Here is a 24,724-nt window from a genome sequence, read left to right as displayed (position 1 = left end):
GGAACTATATAGTCTTCAGAAAGTCCCATGCTTATCCTTACCTCAAGAAAAACTACTGGTCTCTTACCTCAACCTGCTGGAACTAAAGGTAGTCTTTCTTATACTCCAAGCTCTTCAGGATCATATTAACATGTATAACATAAAGGACATTGAATACTGACACCAGTCACTGAATCCTGGAACCAGCAGCATGGAAGATTAGCAACAATGTGACAAGGGCTACAGATTCTTACTGTATGCACAATTGACATTCATCTACATCACCCTAAGGTTTTCCCATGTCATAATGCTAGCGATCCAACAACTGAGCTTTGAAGTTTTTCACCCTTCTCTTGGTGGAGTCTTTCACCCATCTCTCATCAAGTTCACTTCAACCAATTTCTTTGACAAATTTGGACAACATAATTCTCTCAAAAGAGTTCTTTTTTATTTCACTGTATGAAAACTGGCTAGACCCAAAATGCCTCTACCTCTACCCAAGTGGACAGACTTTTAGGATTTATGATGAAAGAGGTACCAGGGGTGTCATTTGGGTGGGCAACTGCCCCCCCAAGACTCAAATTGCCTCTTCCAAGTTTCAACTTGCCAGTAGTGGGAGTATATAATTTTTGCTGAAATACCATGTTCAAGTAGCTTCAAAAAACACAGCTCAAAATAAAAATAAAAAACAGCAGATAGGCTCGCTTTGCTCGCCAAACCGTCTTTGCCCCCCAACAAAAATCTGAAATGACACCCCTGAGAAGCATTTCTCTTCACTGGAGAGTTGAATTTAAAGTAACCATTTAAACTTTATATGGGCAAATAAAACTTCAAAAATTTTGTCTTAAATGCAAATAATCACTCGGGCATTCCCTCAATCCTCTTACTGGACACTAAAAGATTAATAAAACTGATACTCTGTATGAGGGTGTGGGGCATGGCAACATACACTATCTTTTTAGGGTGCTCCAAGTAACCAGCAACTTGAAGATGTATATATTTAATCTTGAAAAAAAATTACCATAACAATGATCAAACCAAAACTTTTTGGAGGTGTTTAACAACAAGACTGTGTACGTAATTAGCTTGCCACTGACATTCTTTTTGTAAGTCACACATAATTGAGATACAATAAACAAACGTAAAAGAACGCACACTGCTGCAGTGAAGCTATATTCAATATCCTATCTAAATTTCTAATCAGTGGTAACTTTAATTCTAAAGCATAAAGAAATAAGTAAAAAAAATTGGATGAAAAGAGTAAAAACACTGCAAATCCACTGACATTTCCTATCTGTTCATTAGTTATGAATAACTAAAATACAAGCTATGCACTTAATCTAAAGTCACTTGCAAAAAACCTAAAAATATTTACATACACATTGTGGTTGTTGCTCTTATACACTACTCATGCACTCTTAAAAAAATATACATCTATTGTAAAACCCACTAAATTCTTTATGTATTAGCATCTCTTGTGCACAGATGCATGGAAACATTTCATAATTGTTTCTACTGAAAGCATGAAAACATTTATTACATTCATGTAATATACAGTAGATTAAATTAGTTTCTTAAGTCCTGCTCCTTTGGGCTCTACAGAATAACAACCTTCTGACAATCAAAATGTTATCAATATATAATGTACAGCAGACTCTGGTAGCCATCACAAAAATTCAATAACAGTCATAGGCATATAAAGAAATTAATACATTCACTGATTTATAAATAAGTTTAAAAATTTCAAATTATAACTCTTGAGTGTTATAATCATTAAATGATAAAAATTATTACACTGGAACAAAGGTAAAACTGGTTAAAAAAATAATACTATTTACTGCAATTGATTCACTTTAAATTAAAGAAATTCAAATGGAAGATACTTAAAACCACAAGTTATAAAAGTCAGTCTATGAAAATAAATCTAAGAAAAAAATAAAGTTCTATGAACATAAAAATAGTCAAACTTTTTTTTAAACTTTTGTTTGTAAACTTGTCCCATACAAGAGTCTAATGAAATGGCATTTTCTGACAAACTGGAATAAATGCTTTCAGTAAAATACATTCAAGTCTTCAACTTTCCAGGGTATGTGTTTAGTGAAAGACTTCTATACAGTACTTTGTTAGTAGGCTGCAAGTAAGAAATCATGAAGGACAACATACAAATGAAATCTACTTGGCCATTTCTACAATAGACCACAGATAAAATACAGCACATGATCTCTCATTTTTTCTATCTAAACTAAGGTACACCTGAGACAAGGCAAGAAAAAAATATCTATGTAGTCTTGTTTTTCATTATAATACATTGCTACTGTATCAGTCCAAGGTAGCTTCCGTGTCAGACCTTTCTGTTTAGTACTTAGAAGAAGGCAATCATGGAGGACAACAACCAAATCAAAGCACATATAATGGACAACAGATAAATTACACCAAAAAACATCTTCATTTTCCTCTCAAATTATACCAGACCTGAGTTAAAGCAAGAAAAAATATTTCATAAGTAGTCTTCCTTTTCTACTATTACAACTACATTTACAGGCAACACACTGAAAGTTGAGTTATTTATTCATATATGTACTGTATAGCAAAGTCAAATAAGCATACATTTTCTATACCACAAATAATTCATTCCATGCGCATCTGGAATGTGTGGTCTGAAACTTCTTTTTTTTTTTTTTCTACCAAAGGTAGGCATGCAATTTCAATTCATAGTTGAGTATTCTGCTACTGATGTTTACTTGGATATGAAAAGAAATATTTTGGGTTATTTTTGTAAGTCTTCCACTGCCTTCTCTTTTAAGCTTATTTTCAGATCTGCAAGTAGTAGTGCTTGCAATCTCTTGACATTATGTAGTTCATTACGTTCCATAAATTTCTTAGATTATTATCTGGAAGGTTTTGGTTATTATTTTGTCATTATGTAACTTGTCTCACCCCATCAATATAAAAAATTGCTTGATTTCAATCCTGTTTGCCTTTTGGAAGCTGAAAGCTGACAAGGAAAAATGAATGACATTTAGAATGAGATTTGAGAAGGGTTCTACTTGAATACTATAGATAACATGACTCTATTATATATATAGTGCCTGGAAAGTGTTAAAAATGCTTTAAATTTTGCTTAATCATAATTGTTTTGAAAAATTGTTCCAAGATACTTTTTTCTTCAGAAAACATAGGTCTTGTGCCAAATGATATTTCTGCTGCAGTTTATTTTTTGTTACAGAGGCAGTCCCTGGTTATTGGCGGGGGTTCCGTTCTTGGCGGGATGCTAATAAGCGAAAACTGCCGTTAAACTAAATTCTGGGATGTATGGCGCCTCTGTTAGGTATGTTATGACGCCAATAACCAAAACTCGGCCCATTATGGCACCATAGATCACCGATTTTGTGGCACTAGACAAGCCCCAAAAAACCGGATCACTGATAACCAGGGACTGCCTACTAATCATTAGTTAAGCACTCTTAACTTCCTGATTGCTGATGATTTACTATGTAAGAAAATAACTAACTCTTTATTTACTAAACAAGGTGATAACCAACTCACTTTTGGTGTTGTTAACTTGGGAAAGATGAGATAACTAATCCCTTGCAAAATGAGATAAATTATGAAATCTTTAAAAAATGAGGAGACATGGTAATTGCTTCAATTAAAACAAGCTATTTAAATTTCCCTAAGTTTTTGAAAAGCTTTGACACAGGAGTCATGCTAAATTACATGCCCTCTAGTTTTAAATTATACTTACAAACAAATGAAAGGAGAATTATTTTCTTCATATGTTACAATACATATGATTTTATTGACTACCTAATATTAGTAATTACTTCTATTTTCATATGATTCTTATGTCAGCCTGCATTAACTGGACTTTTGACCATCAGCAATACAGGGTGTTATTTCTCTTTATTTTCCAATCCACTTCAATTCTTAATATTTTTGCTTGTTACCTCACTTTTGCCACAATCATCTAAGTCAAGAAAGTGAAAGTCCATATTTCTAATTTATGAATTGTTTATCAAATCACATTGCCCATCTCAGTAATAAATAATAATTCTTTCAATATTGGTCTCAAAATACCTCCTCTTCTCAATATTAAGTAGCGGACAGTTTTCCCTTGGCACTGAAGAGTATACAAGAAAATAACAAGGTTTTCTTGGCATAAGGTACTATTTCATAACATGACCCAGTGACTTTCTGACTAGAGCCACATCAAGTCTTAAATATTGTTTTTTTAGTTTTGTCATTCTGTCAGTTTGATGTTGTTTAATTGGTATTTCTGCCAGCATCTGAAGCTTTTAGTGGCTGGGACTTTTTGGGATACTCTTCATGGTCAGTTGTCTCTTCCCACCAATACTCAAAACAGAATAAGGAAGGATCTGAAAAGGTTCCTTGCACAGCCCAACATATCCATACATCAGTTGGAGCATATGATGGAAACTGTTACAGTTTGCATCTGTGGTAGACCCAATCCTCAGATTGCACCTTAAAAATGTAAACAAATTCTAGCTATCGCATGCCAGAAAAGATTCGCGTTCACTTCATCAAAGGGGCCAAAGAGTTGGGAAGATACTCTCACCATGTGACCTGGAAAGGGTCTCTGGCAAAACATGTCACCCTGACTCCTCCATCTGCATGAGTGATAATACACACAGATGCCTACTTGACAGGTTCGGGAGTTCCATTGGGGAGATTGTCAGGTAGCAGGGAGGTGGTCATCTGCTCTGAGTTGCTATATCAACTTCCTGGAGCAGCTGGATGTCTTCAGTCCCTCAGAAAACCAAAACCTCCAAAAGGGACCCATATTTTGTTGCCTGCAATGTCCTGCATCAAGAGGTATTAGGCTCACGGTCATCTCCTCTCAATGCAGTAATGCTACCCATCCTTCAGGCCTCTCAATGTAATAGCAGACTCTCTGTCAAGGAATACAACAGCCTAAACTGAGTGGATGTTAGACAATCACTCCTTCCAATTAATTACCAACATACTTCTACATCTGGAAGTGGACCTGTTTGCCACATGCAAGAACCACCAACTTCCATCGTATTTATTTCCAAACCTGGACAATCAAGCAATAGCAGGAGATACATTCCTAGAACTGGAAATAAAAGTAGGACGATATAACTTTATCCTACATTGTCCCAGATTTTGAAGGGTTTTTAATACACTTCTAACTTTCAACAGAACAGCTTACTTAATAGCCCCAAATTAGCTGAACAGTCATTGGTACCTCTTGCTTCTACAACGGGTGACGAGTTCAATTCCATTTAGTCCACTGTTCTAGCCCAGACAATAGGAGGGAAAGTCATCTATGTGTCCTATCTAAGCCAAGACCTTCACTTGTGGATTTCTTAAACCTTTTCTACCGTGAAAATTACTCACCCAACATTGCTAGGTACCTAGCACAAAAACTACAGACATCATCTCTGTATCGAAAGTATGGTAAGATTATATCCATGCTGAGAGCCCAGTTAAGATCTCTGTTGAAACGCTTCTACATTTTCTTATTTATCTTTTTGAAGACTAGTGCCTTGCTGTTACAACAATCATGGCATAAAAGGCAGCATAGTCAGAACCCTTGCTTTATGGATTTTGGATTAACTCTAACATACAAATTGTGACTTTCCCTTCTCCAGTCTTTTGTATTGCAAAATACCTGCTCCTGCTAGGCTTCCCATTTCTTGGTCCCTGAATAAGCTGATTAGACTTCTGTCAACCTCTCAATTCAGTGAGCCCAATACAACTATAACTCAAGCTGCAAAAGGCAATCTTGACTGCTTTAGCATCAGGAGCATTAGTAAACTGGGCTCTCTTAGACAGGGACAACACTCCATCACTCATACAGTTAACTATCATTTGTTATTGTCTCCTGGCCCATCATTCCTGGCCAAAAATGAGAACCATTTAAAGAGAAAATCTCCTATTCTAATAAGGGAACTCAATCTGCCGGATAAAACATTCTATCCCCAGATGGCCCGATTTTCATACACCAGAGCAAAAACAAGCCACTCTCCCTACATGGGCTAAGAATAATTTTAACATCCTTTATTGAAAAGGCAAACCCCACTCCTTTCTTAGGTCCCATGACGTCTGGAAGGTGAGTACATCATTAGCTTTCTTTGGAAATGTTTCTTTTGAAGAAGTCTCTTGAGCGTATAAAGTGGGCATCAGAAACAGTATTCCTAAAACATTACTGGCACAACCAGACTATACAGTCAACCCTGCATATTCGTGTTCTCAAGATTTGCGGTCTCACCTATTCGCAGATTTTTTCTGTTGACCCTATCTATAAGTTATTTGCAAAAAATTCAGGAATTCATGGCCTTTCTGTTGATAAAATATTCACTAATTAGTGTATCTTGATCTTATTTTCATGAAAAAATATATTTTTGTGATACAAAAATGATTTACTAATTTTCAAATACTAATATTGATTAATATATTGTACTTATTAAGTTTAATAAGATTAAATGATATCAAATAAAAATAATAATTCTCTCTCTCTCTAACTGAGATGCATTTTTTTGTAAGATAAATAAATGTTATACTAATTTTCAAATATTAATATTAACGTAAACAGCAATAACATCAATTTATTAATGAAAATACTACAGGCAGTCCCCGGGTTACGACGAGGGTTCCGTTCTTGAGACGCGTCGTAAGCCGGAACATCATCAAAAATCCTAAGAAAACCTTACTTTTAATGCTTTGGGTGTATTGAAAACTATGTAAACTGCATTCTTATGGCATTTTTCATCAAATAAACCTTCAAATATTGATTATTTTGCATTTTTGGTGTCATATTTCATCTGCCAGATGAGCTGATGAATATAATTGAAAAGCATCGTAACCTCGGAACGTCGTAAGCCGAGACCGTCGTAACCCGGGGACTGCCTGTATTGTCAATTAATAAGATTTTAGTTCATAAATTAATAAATTATGTAAAAACACAGGAAACAGCAATCTTTTCCTGAGGGACTTGGAGAGAGGGGGGAGGGTGAGCCTGTCAGAAATGTCAAGAAACCTGACAGCAAGGGTGGATGGTCAGTGTTTCTGACTTAAGTGGGTCAAATTGTTGCCAACTTGGCAGTCAAAGGATATACTACTGCAAAATATCTCTCTCTCAATAAAAGATGCATACTTCTAATTTGCAAGAAAAGATACATACTTCTAATTTGAGTCTCTTTAACCAAATGGTATTAACACATATGCACACTGTGTGTGCGTTCATAGTGTTTTAAAAATGCTAGTTAAGGTAATACATCTTGAATACCTTAAGGTATATTTGATGTAGAATCTTATTTAAGGTATACATTTGGTATTTGAACTTTCAAGATAGGCAGCTCCAAGCTTTTTTAGAGGGGTTCTAAGTATTGACTGATTTTAACTATTTGTGAGGGGGGGGGGGGGGGGTCTGGTACACTTACACCATGAATATGGGGATCCACAGTACACCTTGATAGTAATAAGTTTGTGTTAGGTTTTATGGTTTTGTTGCCAAACCGGTATATGGAATAAAGAATGTGGTTCATAACTTATGGCTTAGCCTTGCCTGAAATTTTATCTTGATTGTTGGGATTGAATTTTAGGAGCTAGGTATTTCTTCACCCGTCAGTTTCTTTCGTAAGCTCCTATGAGGACAAACAGCGGCTACGCTATTAAAAAAACAGGCTTTGATGTAAGGAAAAACCTATTTTTGGTAGCAGCTGTGAGTCCTCAAACCAACCTACTTTCCCTGATGAAACGGCATGGGACATGGGTGAATAATTTTCCTGCATAGACCTGAAAGAGTAATGGGTGACAGGGTTGGCGTGGAATACATTGTTGCCATGATAGATGGCCAACATGCGGGGAGCTGTTGCCACATCCACAGGTACGGAATGGGAATTAAATCTACGCAGCTGCTGAAGACAAGAGAAAGAGCCCTCTTGTCTTGGGTCTATTCTATCAGTATTAATGTGAAATTATACTGGCCAAGACCAACTAGAAGAGAATTCTTTGAAACTGGTTGGTCTATCTTTAGGAGTCCCTCTAGGGACCTTGAGAGTGACTCCTTTGTGGATTCACACCAGCTACCAAATATAGGTTTTCCACATCAAAACCTGGTTTTTTTTGTCAAACTATTTTACAAAGATCTTGATATTTTTGTTTCTCACTGAAAGTTAAAATATCTTTCACTATAACGAAAAATGCTAAGAAAATAATCTACTTTTCTCTCTCTCTCTCCAGCCATCCAAGAATAGGCCTACTATTTCCACACTGCATCACTTTTGTTCTAAAGACTACAGTGATGGTAAATGGAATAGTACAGGGTAATAAAAATATGGGAAAATGAAAGAGAAAATGTTCTGAAACATAGTCCAACTAAGTCCTAAGATCACTTCAACTTTACTGCACTGCAGTTACGTTGAACAGGTCACAAAAAGCAAAGTTTAGTGTAATTTTCAGTTTTCCCATAGTTTCAATCTGCAATTTTGACAATCAATTCAACAGAAAACTGACAGGAAGACTTTTATCCCAAAAATCTGCCAATAATTCAGAAAAAAGTAACACTAGATTTTTAGAATCAAAGTGGGGTCATTTCAACTACGTACTATAATGTTCGTATGAAAGATATATAAAAATAATCATTATCAGCATCATTTTCTTGCACAAACCCGTAGTATTATGGCTTCGTAGTATACAGTGAAAAGTAACTTTTTAAAAATGACATGTTCAAATGATTACAAGCAGTCCCTGGTTGTTAGAGGGGGTCTGTTTTTGGTGGGGTTGCTAATAAGTGAAAACAGCCATTAACCGAAACCCAGTGATTTATGGTGCCGAGTTTCAGGTAATGGTGCCTCTGTTAGGTATGCTATGGTGACTTGACTCTATTATTGGCACCTTATGGCACCATAATGGGCCAAGTTTCGGTTACCAGCCCCATAAGGTGCTGATAATAGAATTATGGCGCCGTCACATGCCAAACAGAGGCGCCATTAACCGAAACTTGGCGCCATAAATCACCGAGTTTCAGTTAATGGCAGTTTTCGCTTATCAGCACCCTGCTGAGAACAGAAGCCCTGCCAATAACCGGGGAATGCCTGAACTATGAAAAATGATTTTGAATACAGTATTTTTCAGAACACTACAAAAAGATATCACTAGTGTCCTGTACCCAAGAATATTTCATGGCAACAAAATCTTGCAGATTCATAGTAACTTCTATATAAGAGATAAAAATTCATTGTGTTTTAACATGATTGACTGCTTCAAGTCATATACATCACATTTTGGTCTTTTATTCATCTCAGTCTGAATCACATAGTACAATTATCTAATTGCTAGAATAATTCTAAATCACTCTAGCAGATTTCATATTTTTGCATTCACTATCTTACAATGGTCTACACTAAATTGTTTTCTATGTACAAAAAATCTATTCCAGCTCAACTAATACTTGTTCTTCTTCTACAGTATCTCCAACTTTTACATGAACAGCCTTCACTTTTCCCGTAGCAGCTGCTGCAAGAGAATTCTGCATCTTCATAGCTTCTGTAAATATGAAGAGGAGAGAAAAGTTTACAAACTTCACCAATGTAACTTCAATACAGTTAGACAGTTTGAGAAACTAATAAAAAGGGTCATGAAAGGTGCAACATTTTGAGTGTTTGTGAAAGAAGAAAGTTGAAGGTGAGTTAGCATGAGTGCAGTTATGAGGGTAAATGGAAACCAGTAATAACAACCAACAAATGTTAGTATGGACGATAGAAGTGTGGAGATGGTTGGCTTGTGCATTAAAATAGATTAATTGATTTGTTTAAGTATTTGGAAGTCACTGTAATGGATGAGTTTAGGGTAATACAAGTGTCATTGGTAGCAAAATTTGAAATGTCAAAGGTGAGAAATAAAAGGATACATGAAAAAAGCACAATGATTAGCTTGATTAAAAATGGATTTGATAGCTTGGTTGTACAAAGTGAATACAGGAGGATAAGTTAAAAATCTATAGAGCTTAATAGTTATGCAAAGTGAATACAGGAGGATATGTTAAAAAGCTACAAAGTTTAAAAGTCTTTCTAAGAATGCTGATTAAATGGAGCAGAATATATGTTGAAATGACAGGGCATTATATTCAGGAAACAACATTATTTATGCATGTTCAATACTACTTATAATGCATCTGTTGCTATGTCAGCTTTGCACAGAAGTTTTACCTTAAATTACAGTAAGAAAATCCAAGTGATTCTATTATGCACTAGTCATAAGGACCAGGAAGAAGCAGTAGTGTTCTACCACAAAATGCCATACTATATAGTATACCCCCATATTCGCAGGGACCCCAGCAAATGGATAAATCTGTGAATAGTTAACATCCCCCTATAAAGAAGCTTTTCAAGTATTTTAGAGAAGGATGTCAAGTATTTGCGGATTCTAGCTACATATATACAAGTGTTTGTGGTTCCTATCCCCCATGAACACTTGGGTTTGATTGTATAAGTACGTACAGGCTGTCCCTGATTATCGGCAGACTCTATTATCGTCGATCCGGTTTTATGGCGCTGGTCTAATGCCATAAAATCAGCGATTTCTAGCACCACAACGGGCCAAGTTCCGGTGGTTCCTTATAGCGACAATAACCAGTTATCAGTGCCATAAGCGACATTATGGTGCCATAAATTGCCGAGTTTCGGTTAATAGTGGTTTTCACTTATCAACACATCCTCCGGAATGAAACCACCGCCATTAACTGAGGACTGACTGTATATATATTTTCATAATAAAATTTGTTATTTGGATACTTACCTTCTGTTGAAGTCAGCTATATCTCTGTGCCAATTAGGTGAGTCAGCATTCATACAAAAAATCAAATGGCTGCACGGATGACTATCTAGTTCATCTGTTCTCCATCAGGTGTGTTTCAAATATTTTAGCTCTTGTCAGAATTCTTAATAGCCCATTAAGTTGTGGGGAAGCTGGGTGAGGTCTACTGTAACAGTAGGTTCATTTCCAAATAATATATTTTATTAAGAAAACTCACATTACAGGCAGTCCCTGGTCATCGGTGGACTCAGTTAATGGCAATCCAGTTTTATGGTGCTTGTCTAGCGCCATAAAATTGGCAATTTATAGCTTGCAGCATTTTGGTTAACCCTCTTACGCCGATTGGACGTATTAAACGTCGAGTCAAAATGTCTCCCGTATGCCGATTGGACGTATTATACGTCGACTCAAAAAAGTTTTTTTTTAAATTCGCGGAAAAATACTTATAGGCCTACCAGCCGAAAACTTTTGAATCACGCGCCTTGGGGGATGCTGGGAGTTCACGGATCAAGGCGTTATTTTGTTTACAATCGTTACGCAGGCGCGCAAGCGCAAATTTCTTTCTTATCGCACTAAAAAGTATCAGTGACACATCTAAAAAATTATTTCGTCACTTTGGCATACTTTTTGCACCATTTTAAATCATCCGTTACATAGAGTATTATATATGAAAATTTGTGCAATTTCATGTAGAATACAACTAAAAAATACTCATGATTGTAGTTTTATCAGTTTTGAAATATTTTCATATAAATAACGATAAGTGCAAAAATTTCAACCTTAGGTCAACTTTGACTCTACCGAAACGGTCGAAAAACGCAATTGTAAGCTAAATCTCTTATATTCTAGCAATATTAAATCATTTGCCTTTATTTTTCAACAAATTGAACGCCTCTAGCACAATATTTCGATTTATGGTGAATTTATGAAAAAACTTTTTCCTTATGTCCGCTCGGTAACTCTTCCGATAAATTTTTTCGTGCGATTGTCCTAATGTTTGCACCATTTTAAATTTGCCGTTACATAAAGTTTTATATATGGAAATGTGCGCAATTTCATGCACAATACAACTATTAACCCTTAAACGCCGAAGGGGTATATTAAAAATCGTCTTCCGTGTGCCGAGGCGGTCTCAGAGTGAGCGTGGAAGCGGAAAAAATATTTTTTTCAAAAAATCACAGTGCGCTTAGTTTTCAAGATTAAGAGTTCATTTTAGGCTCCTTTTTTTTGTCATTGCCTGAAGTTTAGTATGCAACCATCAGAAATGAAAAAAATTATCATTATCATAAATAAATAATGCGATATATGATAGTGCAAAAACAAAATTTCATATATAATTGTATTCAAATCGCGCTATGCGCAAAACGGTTAAAGGTAAAGGGTTAATTTTTTTTCTTTGTAATGTACACTAAATTGTGATCATTTTGGTATATAACACATTGTAAAACGATAAAAGCAACACAGAGAAAATATTATTGCCATATAATGCATGAATTCGTAACGTGCGGATGTAAACAAATATTTTTTTCAAAAATTTACCATAAATCTAAATATTGTCCTAGAAACTTCCAATTTCTTTCAAAATGAAGACAAATGATTGAATATTACTATACTGTAAGAGTATTAGCTTACAATTGCAGTTTTCGACCATATCTGACGAGTTAAAGTTGACCGAATGTTAAATTTTTTTTTATATTTTTTTATATGCAATTATTTCGGAAATTAGAAAAGCTACAACCTTCAAATATTTTTCGTTTTATTCTACATGAAATTGCGCACATTTTCATATATAACTCTATGAAATGCCTAATACGAAACGGAGCAAATATTTCGAGAGTGGAACGTACGCATTTCGGAGATTTGTGGCGGAGAATCCGCGCGCGGAGGGAAGGAAAGTTTTTTTTTTTAATTCACCATAAATCTAAATATTGTGCTAGAGACTTCAAATTTGTTTCAAAATGAAGATAAATGACTGAATATTACCAGACTGTAAGAGTTTTAACTTACAATTGCGTTTTTCGACCATTTCGGCAGAGTCAAAGTTGACCGAACGTGGTTTTTTTTTCTATTTATCATGATTTATATGCAAATATTTCAAAAATGAGAAAAGCTACAACCTTCAATTATTTTTTATTGTATTCTACATGAAATTGCGCACATTTTCATATATAAAACTTTATGTAACGGCTAATTTAAAATGGTGCAAACATTACCACAATCGCACGTATGATTTTTTCTAAAGAGTTACCGTGCGGACGTAAAGAAAATGTTATTTTTCTCATAAATTCACCATAAATCGAAATATTGTGCTAGAGACTTCCAATTTGTTGCAAAATAAAGGTAAATGATTGAGTATTACTAGAATATAAGTGTTTTAGCTTACAATTGCATTTTTCGACCATTTCAGTAGAGTCAAAGTTGACCAAAGGTTGAAAATTTGTCACTTATCATTATTTATATGAAAATATTTCAAAATTGATAAAAGCTACAATCATAGGTTGTTTTTAGTTGTATTGTGCATGAAATGGTGCACATTCCCATATATAAAACTTTATGTAACGGCTAATTTTAAAATGGTGCAAACATTACCACAATCGCATGTATGATTTTTTTCGGAAGAGTTACAGTGTGGACGTAAGGAAAAAGTTTTTTCATAAATTCACCATAAATCAAAATATTGTGCTAGATACTTCCAATTAGTTGCAAAATGAAGGTAAATGATTGAATATTACTAAAATATAAGAGTTTTAGCTTACAATTGCGTTTTTCGACCATTTCGGTAGAGTCAAAGTTGACCGAAGGTTGAAATTTTGGCACTTATCATTATTCATATGAAAATATCTCAAAACTGATAAAAGCTACAATCATGAGTATTTTTTTTTTGTATATGTAACGGCTAATTTAAAATGGTACAAAAATTATGTCAAAGTGACAAAATAATTTCCGAGATGTGTCACAGATACTTTTTAGTGCGGCAAAAAAGTAATTCGAGCTTGCGTGCCTGTGTAACGATTGTAAACAAAACAACACCTTGATCCGTGAACTCCCAGCATCCCCCAAGAAGCGTGATTCAAAAGTTTTCGGCTGGTAGGCCTAAAAGTATTTTTCCGCGAATTTTTAAAAAAACTTTTGTATGTCGATGTAAAATACGTCCAGTCGGCACCCGATAAGACAAAAAATGTTGACGTAAAATACGTCCAGTCGGCGTTTAAGGGTTAACAACCCATGGTTGTAGGTTTTATCAGTTTTGAAATATTTTCATATAAATAACGATGTGCAAAAATTTCAACCTTTGGTCAAATTTGACTCACCGAAATGGTCGAAAAACGCAATTGTAAGCTAAAACTCTTATATTCTAGCAATATTCAATCATTTACCTTCATTTTGCAACAAATTGGAAATCTCTAGCACAATATTTGGATTTATGGTGAATTTATGAAAAAAAAAAAATTTTTCCTTACGTCCGAGCAGTAACTCTTCCGAAAAAAATCAGAAATTTTTTCGTGCGATTGTCGAAATGTTTGCACCATTTAAAATTAGCCGTTACATAAAGTTTTGTATATAAAAATGTGCGCAATTTCATGTAGAATACAACAAAAAATTATTGAAGGTTGTAGCTTTTCTCTTTTTCGAAATATTTGCATATAAATCACGATAAATAGAAAAAAAACCACTTTCGGTCAACTTTGACTCTACCGAAAGTCAAAAAACGCAATTGTAAGCTAAAACTCTTACAATATAGTAATATTCAGTCATTTATCTTCATTTTTAAACATATTAGAAGTGTCTAGCACAATATTTAGATTTATGGTGAATTTAAAAAAAAAAACTTTCTTTCCCTCTGCGCGCCGATTCGCGGCCGCAAATCTCCAAAATGCGTACCTCGCATTATCCTAATATTTACTCCTTTTCATATTAGCCATTTTATAGAGTTTCATATATCAAAATGTGCGCAAATTCATGAAGAATACAACAAAAAATAATTGAAGGTTGTAGCTTTTCTCATTTCCAAAATATTTGCATATAATAAAATATATATATAAAAATTTCGACATTAGGTCAACTTCAACTCGTCCGAAATGGTCGAAATCTGCAATTCTAATCTAAAACTCTTACAGTATTGTAATATTCAATCATTTGTCCTCATTTTGAAACAAATTGTAAGTCTCTAGAACAATATTTAGATTTACGGTGAATTTTTGGAAAAAACATTTTTTTACGTCCGCGAGTTACGAATTCGTGCATCATTTTGTGATAATATTTTTCCGGTGTTGCTTTTATTGTTTTACAATGTATTATATATAAAAATGATCGCAATTTAGTTTACAATACAACAACAAAAATGTAACTCGTTAGCTTTGACCGTTTTTCGCACAGCATGATTTGCATACAATTATGTATGAATTTTTTTTTTTCGCTACCATATATCGCATTATTTACATATGATAATGATATTTATTTTCATTTCTGATGGTTGCATACTAAACTTCCGGCAATGACAAAAAAAAGGAGCCAAAAATGAACTCTTAATCTTCAAAACTAAGCACGCTGTGATTTTTTGAAAAAATTATTTTTTCCGCTTCTGCGCTCACTCCAAACCAGCCCTGGTATATGGAAGAGGTTTAGATTTTTAGGGCTTCGGCGTAAGAGGGTTAATGGCAATTTTCACTTATCAGCACCCTGCCGATAACGGAACCCCTCCTGATAACCGGGGACTGCCTGCATTTGAGATGAATCTTACCTACTGTTAAAGTTAGCTGATTCCCACTTTAAGAAGGGGACGGTGGGTAAAGCAGCTAGCCAAAAATCCGCTCAGCCAATCAAGCTAAAGGTTTCTTGCATGAAACTCAAAACATTCTTACTTGATTCAGAATCCTTTCTGGATTTTACTACCACCAGAAGTTGGATTCCATTTAGGGAGCAAGGCTCTCATACATGTGCAGCGAAGAACAGCCATGTCGAGGAAACCGCTTCGATTCAGCCAGAATGAAACAGAAGTGGCGTGAAGGGACCCCTGTGCCTGGATCCCACACCCCTATAAAATGAGTCACTTAAAATAAATACCTTTATGATATAAAGATAAACTCCCATACAGAATTTGTATCTTCACGCTCCTAGAATATTAAAACTCAGGATTTAAACAAGAGAGCCTAAAGGATTGCTTTTTCTTCGCTTCAGGAAGACTACCAATTACTAGTAGTGGACTAAGGGCTTTACTCTTTTCAAACACGATTCTGCATACTTAAGATAGTAAGCAGGTAAAACCATATCGCACTTCTATTGTACCACATCAATCCTATCCTGAAGCGACACATTGACATAACACTAAATGAAGTTACAACCTTCAACAAAGGTAGAAGACATGGGGCTAGTTCTCATGCACTAGCCTAATCAAACACTGTATGTCACAGAGGACCTTGTGTTCTTTGACAAAGATGTTCTAGGTTTTTAAAAACACTAGAGATAGGTTAACTTTGCCTCTTCCAGGCTTAATCTTCGACAAATAGATTCTAGGTTTTCTAAAACAACAACAAAAAGAAGTTAACTTAGCCTCCTCCAGGCTTAACCATCGGTAAAGATGGCTAGGTTTTCTAAAACCACAAAACAAAAGGTTAATTTTGCTTCTTCCAGGCTTAACCTTTGACAATGGCAAAGTTAACTTTGCCTCTTTCAGGATTAACCTTCAACAAAGATGTTCTAGGGTTCTAAAAGGGTAACTACCTCTTCCAGGCCTAACCTATCTGATCAAGTTTTAATTACCCCAACAGGACAGAGAAGTGTTTCCTCTACTTCCCCACTAAGGAGGTTACATTGGAATTCTTACAGTTCTCTGAAAAATGTAGCCTTAACATAACCCTCAGCTATAAGGCAAAATATAAAATAGTATTAACTTTACAACAGCTTAAAGAAGGGTGCTTGCAATAAATTTACTCATTAACTGCCGACAGTGCTAAATAAAAGGTTTCATGGCAAATACTTCACATAAACTCCAAAGACACTGATATAGAGATAAAGGGGCTTCAATCTCAACACCTTACAGTGCTGATCCTCAGAGAATCTAAAAGCACATGATGCAATACCAAGGTAGAACTGGTGGACGGAGAGGGCTGCAGGCGATCACCAACCCGCGTTGATGACTGGTCTGCAGATCTAGACCAGCGGTCTCCCTGTGGAGAAGAGCTGGTCTGAGGATGGTAGCATCGATCTCTCACATAAGGGGAGCTGCCACCAGCTGCCCGGGCCGTCTGATCACTCTGGTGTGATCAATGGTTGGGTGGCAGGTAGCATCCACCAACGCGGTCAGATCGAGCACCGTCCTCACGATGCGTCATGGTCCCAGAAGCAGCCGAAGCCACTCCAGGGGAGCTGGGGGACCTCCTCCCTGTCTCGCCTTGTGAACGGTCCGATGGGACCATCATGCCAACCCTGGGTACCAGACAATCGTTACGAGAATGATCACCAGTCAGGCGAGAGTCACCAGGGTGACTCTTTCCATCCTTCCACCCCCTGCTGGAGTCCTGGTGGTGAGCATGCTCAGCAGCCTGGATTCTGGCTGCACAGTCACCAGCAGGTGACTGTACACTTAAGAGATGCTCGCTGGCTAGCACCCAAGACAGTTCCTGGTCCAGAGGTAGAACCTCCAGAACCAGGAGCAGAGGTACTGGCAGTAGCTGGTACCTCTACGGTCCCCGCCTTACTCCTCCTTGAGGAAGGAGCAATGGTTTCCATTCCCGGAGAAACAGGAAGACCAGCAGGAGGCTCACCTGTCTCACCCAGGAGAATGAGACACACCCTTAGAAGTCTCTGTGTGAGACTTCTTGGGGGGGGGGGGAGAGACCACCTTCTTCTTCCTCGGCTGGGGAGCCTTGGAAGGAGAAGTGGAGGAGGTGGCAAAAGACGACGACGAAGACGAAGATGACAAAGGCACCTCCTCTTCTTCTTGGACTTCTTCGCCAACTTCCTCAGGACGGCAAAAAGGTCTCCCATCCAGGAAGGGGCTGCGGTGGCTGCTGAAGCAGCAGGCCCCAGTGCGGCCTGGGAAGGAGGACCTGACAGAGCAGCAGCACTTCCACGGGCAATGTCATCAGGAATTCCTGTTGCCCGAGTGTTTGGAAATCTCAGTACACCAAATCAACCTGCAAACGCTAGAAATTCTAAGGAATTTAATGGCTTAGCGAGACCCGACTTTCGTGATAACAATAACCGGGAATGTCTGTCTCGACAGAGTTTGGAAATTATAGAAAAACCATAACTCTCTGAGAACGCCAGGAATTCAAGCATTTGGCGAGATTCCCGGTTATTGTAGAAACAATTATCAGGAATTCTTGTCTGGACCAATTGTTTGCAGATCGTAGAAGACCAAAACACTCGGAGAGTGCTAGAAATTCCAAAGAATTTTAAGCGGTCGGCAAAACCCCGAATTTCATCAGACGATCATCGGGTGGGGGCCCTCCTCGACTCCCGTAGAAATCGAGGTGGAACAGGCATATAAGATCCCCCCCTCAATGACGTGGGCATACCCCGGTATGACCCGAAGGTCCCTCCAGGAACGTAGTCCCCTGACGCTGAATCTCGCTGAGAGCACTCTGCAGGATCCCTCCTATTCACCTCGACCTTCCCAGTATAGCCATAGGAAGTAGAGGGAATGGGGGAGGAAGACTGGACGCTCTCACTCACTCACCTTGCTAGCGGAACTAGCAGGAGAAGCAAGTCACGGGCAGCCATCAACCTGCGGTGATGGCCACTCTGCGAGCCTAGGAAAGCATTAACGTCTGGAGAAACTGCTTTCCCAAGGAGGGTTACAAAACTCTCATACAGCTGGCGAAATGTATGCCACCACCAAGACAGGTTGTCACGTGAGCGTGACTGTTGTCTGGGTGGGGCTGAGCGTGCACCTGACAGGAGAGAGCTGATACCGCCCTCCAATGCATCCCAGTCCTCGTTGAGGCCGAAACCTCTCAAGAGGACCGAAAGGGGGAGCCCACACCGGTCTCTGAGTGCACGGTCCAGCGGGACAGTCATGTCAACCATGGTGATGGCCACTCCGCGAGTCTAGGAAAGCGTTATCGTCTGGAGAAAACGCTTTCCCGAGGAGGGTTACAGAACTCTTGTATGGCAGGCAAAGTGTCTGCCGCCACTGAGACTGGTCGGTCATGCAAACGTAACCGTCGTCTGGGTGGGGCTGAGCATGCACCTGACTGGAGAGAGCCGATACTGTCCTCCGATTCGTCCAAGTCCTCGTTGAGGCCGAAACCTCTCTAAAGGACCGGATGGGGAGCCTCCACCGGTCTCTGTGCGCACAGTCCCACGGGACCGTCACATCAATCCTGGGAACCGAGCAATCACCACGAGAGCAATCACCAGCAAAGCACGAGTCACCTGAGCGACTCGCTCCTTTCTTCCACCCCGTGCCCAAGTCATGACGGTGAGCAGACTCAGCATCACCGACTCTGGATGCATGCAAATCCGAAGATTTACGTGCACTCGGGGACTCATGAACGAGAGCCCGACATGGAACTAGTCTTAGGGGGAGAACCTCTAGGACTAGCAGCAGAAGTGTGACCCGAAGTTTGCGCTTCTACATCTCCCGACACGCTAGGCCATGGGGACAGCATGACGGTCCCCATTCCCAAAGGAACGGCCCCATTCCCAAAGGAACGGGAGAGCCAGCGGAAGATCCAACTGCCTCCTCAAACTGAGGAGGAGGCAGACCCTTAGAAGTCCTGTGACAAGACTTCTTAGGGGGGGAGACTACCTTCTTCTACGGCAGGGAGCCTTAGAAGTCGAAGGGGTGGAGACTGAGGAAAATATGATGATTCAGAAGACTTCTTCTACAGGATGAGGTATATTTACAATCAGGAATACTTAATAATCACAGGGCAGCAGCAAAGGCTTTTGTCCAGTGATGTAACTCCAGGATAGCAATGGTAAATGAATATGATTTCCAGCAGGGGATCAGTACACACACCCGAGGACCAATGTCACAGCATACTACGAGTCACAGGTACACTTCCAAGGTTAGGATAACCAACATGAAGAGCTATCCAACCATATACTTTGTTCACACTAAATTAGACTATGAAGTGCAGGTAACAAAACAAGAGGAAGTGAGGACTATAAATGCAAGTTAGAAAAAATAAAACAAGAGTTGGAACTAGGAGGTGATCAACCAACAAAATTTGAATTGACTAAATAAATCAAAGTAGTTCCTAAGTTCAAAGAGATTTAAACTGATGTGTTTTTTAAGAATTTCAAAGACTTGGCTTACTATGTGAAATGGCCCTTTGAACAATGGATATGGCTCATTAACATGTAAGTTGGTTGGGAAAGCTGTGACTGTCATTGGTAGGTGAACTGAATTATGCAGTTGTTAAAAACACTGTTGTAGATGCATATGCTGTAACCAGGTTATTGTCAATAGTTTTGTGATTGTGTGAAACCTCATCATAAAACTTGGATTCAATTTGCTTAAGAAAAATTAAAGTTACATATGAAGGGGTTGAATCAGAAAATGTACTAAACTTTGAGAAACTTGTTAATCTCATTGTGATGGAGGAATTCAAGAGATGTCCACAGCAAAATATCATGTTGTACATAGCTGGTAAGGAAGAGAAGGATCTAAAAAAAGGCAGCTGTTTTGGCTGACAATTATTCACTAATAATACATAAAGGCAGCCTGGGTAATGTATAACAACATAGGACAAAACACCTGGGTGATAAAGATAGGAAGACTGAAAAGGATTTATTTTGTAATTACTTTAGGAAGGAAAGTCTCAATATTAATCATTGTGCAACTCCTGCAAGTAAGAAGGGAAAAAGTCTGAAAACAAAACTCTAGTGAAGGTGTTGCAAGATACAAACTAAACACAAAGAATCTACAATGCATCGTGTATCACAGGATAGCGATTTGTTTAAGAAATTCATTTGCAATGGCACAATATCTTTGCCAAGTGGTGAGAAACCCATAAGAGTAAGAATGTTAAGGGGTAAGGGTTCAAATCAAAGCACTATAATTAAGAGTGTTGTTCCAAATCTCAAATTGCCTGATGAAAACATCATTGACAGGGATTTAACTAATGCCACATTATTACCTCTTGCTGAAATATTTATAGATTGTCTGTGTGTAACTATAGTAAAGTAAAACTAGCTGTCAGAGAAAGCAATTTCCCTTACCAGATTTACATGTGCTTGTATGGTGTTTTTACGTTGCATGGAACCAGTGGTTATTCAGCAACGGGACCAACAGCTTTACGTGACTTCCGAACAACGTCGAGAGTGAACTTCTATCACCAGAAATACACATCTCTCACTCCTCAATGGAATGGCAGAGAATCGAACCCGCGACCATCGAGATGAGAAGCAAACACCAAACCAACCACGCCACTGAGGCACTCACCAGATTTACATGTGTTACTTGGTAATGATCTTACTGGAGAATTGTTGCTGCTCAATCAATCTAATGATGTATAACACTTCTAGAAATGATTGTAGGAAAGGAAATTGAAAGATACTGTGAAAGTGAAAAAGAGAAAAATGAATGTAGGTCGAGAGTTGGCACAAGTTATGTGAACGTAATACCCAGCAGTATGAAACATAAAGAAAGGTAGAAAATGAATATACCCACCCTTGCAAATAATGTACAGATGAGTAAGGAAAGGCTTAGAAAATTACAGAGGGCAGATCCAACTTAAAGTGTATTTATAAGCAAGCCTGAGAGAAGGGAATGAAAAGGTACATGGATATGTATAACTTTAAGGATGATGTACTTTTCAGGTTATATAGAATTTCTAGGCTGGGCAAAGATGAAACCTTGAGTAACAGAGAACCTTATGATTTACATAAAGATATCTTGGAGCTCGCTCATAATGTTTATTCTCATTTTGAAATAACCAAACTGTACAACTGCTTATCGTATGACCTTTTCTGGCCTAAAATGAAGGATGAAGTAAATTTTGTCAAAACACTGCCATACTTGCCAAATTGCTGGTAAACATAATGGGGTTATACCAATGCACCTTTGAATTCCACTGTTGTACCTGATGAGCATTTCCACTAAATTATCATAGAATGTAAGCCCACTTCTCAAGGCAAGAAAGTTCAACAATATCATGTGACTATCATGAGCTCAACTACACAATTTCCAGTTGCGCTACCAGTCAGGAATATTTCCTCTAAGAATGCCCTGCACCTTTTACTTTAAATACTTATAAACCATGGGTTCCCTAAGGAAATCCAGTGACTTATTCCAGGAAATTATGAATGAGCTATGTATAAAATAGTTTCTCTCATCTGCATATCACCCAGAATCTCAGGAAGCATTAGAACATCATCATCAACCTTTAAAGTTGTTACCTAAGAAAATATGAATTGAAGTTGACTCTGACTGGGATGAAGGCATACATTATTTACTCTTTGTAAATATGGAAGTACTTTGCAAATCTCTCGGTGTATAACCTTTTGAAATACCATATGGTCAGAAAGTATGTGGTACATTACAAATATTTAAAGATAAGTTACTCTACAATAATAATGTCAAGGAAATTACAGAGTCAGTATTTACAAAAACTAAAAGGGAAAGTGAATAAGATTAATACATTTGCTCTAAATAACCTGTATAAAAGTCATGAAGATATGAAAATTTGGTATGATAAAAACACTAAAGCCAGGAGATTTAGTCTTAGCCTTCTTTCATGTCACTGGTTCTCCCTTTAAAAGTAAATTTTCTGATCCTTATGTTATAGAGATGTTTTTAATAATCAGAATTATATCATAAAAACCTCAGATAGATGTAAAAGCACTCAGTTAGTACATGTCAATATTATGCTGAGAGAATATTTTGCTAATTCCTCTGCTGTTCTTTTTTGTTCTAGACACACTAATATTGTAAAATCGCAGTCCACCACCTTAAAGGATGTAAATCTGAAAACCCAGAAATTTTAGGATCTGTTCCACAGTATCTGCAGCACCTGAATGAGGAGCAACAGTGTGATATTAAACATCTACTACAACAATATGAAGATGTATACAGTGATGATCCAAGCGAATACAACTTCATTACTCACAACATTGAGTTATTGCCAGGTGTTCACCCTAAACAACAAAACTACTTTAGAATAAATTTTTTAAAAGAGGAGGTGGAGTATGCTGTACTATACTGAACCATAAGCTTGCTGTTCCTAGCAACTCACCCTGGGATTTACCTTGCCTACTAGTGCCAAAATCTAATGGTGAGGGCAGATTATGTACAAACCATGGAAAATGAAATTCAGTAACCATAAAAAGAGATTTATCCTTTGCCATATATTGATTATATAGTGGACTCCATTAATAAGTCAAAATATTTAACCCAAATCAATATGCTAAAGGGTTAACTATCAAGTTCCATTGTCAAAGAGAGCAAAGGAAAGTATGAAAGACTTCCTTTTGGTATGTGCAATGCACCTGCCACATTTCAGAGAACAATAAAATATAGTACACAAGATTTCAATGGGGTTTATGGTTACCTAGATGATATTCCTGTAGTATCTGTACTAAGCTTAAGGCCCTTTTTGATAGATTCAGAAGGCTGGGCTTAACCCTAAATCTTGCTACATCAAATTTTGCTGAAGCTCACATAAAGCACTTGGAACATGTTCTTGGAGGAGGGGAAATTTTACCCAAAACCACGAACATAAAAGCCATACTAGATATCCTAAAACTACAAACAGAAAAGAAGTTACGAGATTCATTAAAATTACTTTATATTATCGCCTGTATTAGAAGAATTTCAGTAGTATACTTCATCTATTGATTAACTTAACTACATACTAAAACCAAACTTGTGTGGCACAAATCTTGGACTAATTCTTTCAAACAGATCAAAAGCTTACTTAGCACTATGTCAGTGCTATCTATTCCTGATCCTTCGAAACCTTTTCTTCTCCTGGTAGATGCATGTAATTATGGGGTTGGTGCTGTCCTCCTACAAGAGAAACCTAAAACAAACGTACTTCACCTTGTGTCATACTACTCATGCAGGTAAAGAAGCACCAGAGATCCCTTTCTACAGTGGAGAAGGAACTACTATATTAACTACAGGACACGCCTTGCGGATGTTTGAGGTCCATTTTCTTCCAATAACCCTATTATGTACTGTGTACACTGACCACAACCCCTTGTCTTCTTAAACAGAGCTTGAAATTTGAACCATACTTACAAAACTTTAATGTTAAACCCATTCATGGAAAAGAATATTGCACTCGTAGGTTACGATCTCTTTAGTGGGGCGATGTCAAATGACAGCATTCTTCAAAAATGGATCCATGAATAATGGAAAATATTTAGTCAAGTAAAAACTTACCTTATTTCATAACAAGTATGAAAATAACCTCAAGATTTGTTATTATGTAGTGTTTTAGTATCCTAGTAAAACTGCACCTTCTGATTCCTCCTACCATACCCCTTCCTCTTACTCACCGTGCCCCTCAAGTTTTCATTTGTTCCGGTTTCTCCCACATTCGGTGTTGTCTCATCCCAGTTCCTGTCTCCTAAGCATTTGTAGAGAACTTCTCTAATAATTCTCTGATATTTTGGATTTGGGTATTGATGAAATGTAGTAAAATTTTCTTGTGACTTTTAATGCAACATAATATCTAAATTTTTTTATATGCAATAATTTTATGATCTTACCTAGAACCTTGACTAGGCATACAATCCCTTAGCATATGTATATTGGTGGGGATGAAGAAGAGATCTAAAAACAGATGCCTTAATTAATAGTACAAAACTTCTCTTAAAAATTACGAAAACCACTATAAAAGAGCTTACCTATAACACACACTTCTTGTCCCTCTGAAACCATATCACCAGGTACACATGCTACTGATTTCACCAAACCAGGCATTGGCGACAAAACCTGCATGCTCATATCAACCTGTTTAAAATTTGAAACAATTAATAAGTGCAA

The 24,724-nt window shown here is 37.4% G+C and overlaps 1 protein-coding gene across 1 annotated transcript in view; it reads right to left on the bottom strand.

The window, feature by feature from the left end:
• Positions 1-2,643: 2,643 nt before the first annotated feature.
• Positions 2,644-24,724, bottom strand: part of LOC135224528 (propionyl-CoA carboxylase alpha chain, mitochondrial-like) — a 309,211-nt gene continuing 287,130 nt past the window's right edge. Inside the window, exons 15-16 of the mRNA XM_064263599.1 lie at positions 24,586-24,691; positions 2,644-9,510 (exon numbers count right to left, since the gene is read on the bottom strand). Coding sequence (XP_064119669.1) covers positions 9,395-9,510; positions 24,586-24,691 — 222 coding nt within the window. The 3' untranslated portion in view covers positions 2,644-9,394. The remainder of the gene's footprint in view (positions 9,511-24,585; positions 24,692-24,724) is intronic.

Source organism: Macrobrachium nipponense, chromosome 12 (assembly GCF_015104395.2).
Source record: "Macrobrachium nipponense isolate FS-2020 chromosome 12, ASM1510439v2, whole genome shotgun sequence".
Lineage (NCBI taxonomy): Eukaryota > Metazoa > Arthropoda > Malacostraca > Decapoda > Palaemonidae > Macrobrachium > Macrobrachium nipponense.
The sequence above is the reverse complement of the archived record's forward strand: the minus strand, read 5'-3'. Positions and strand labels throughout refer to the sequence as shown.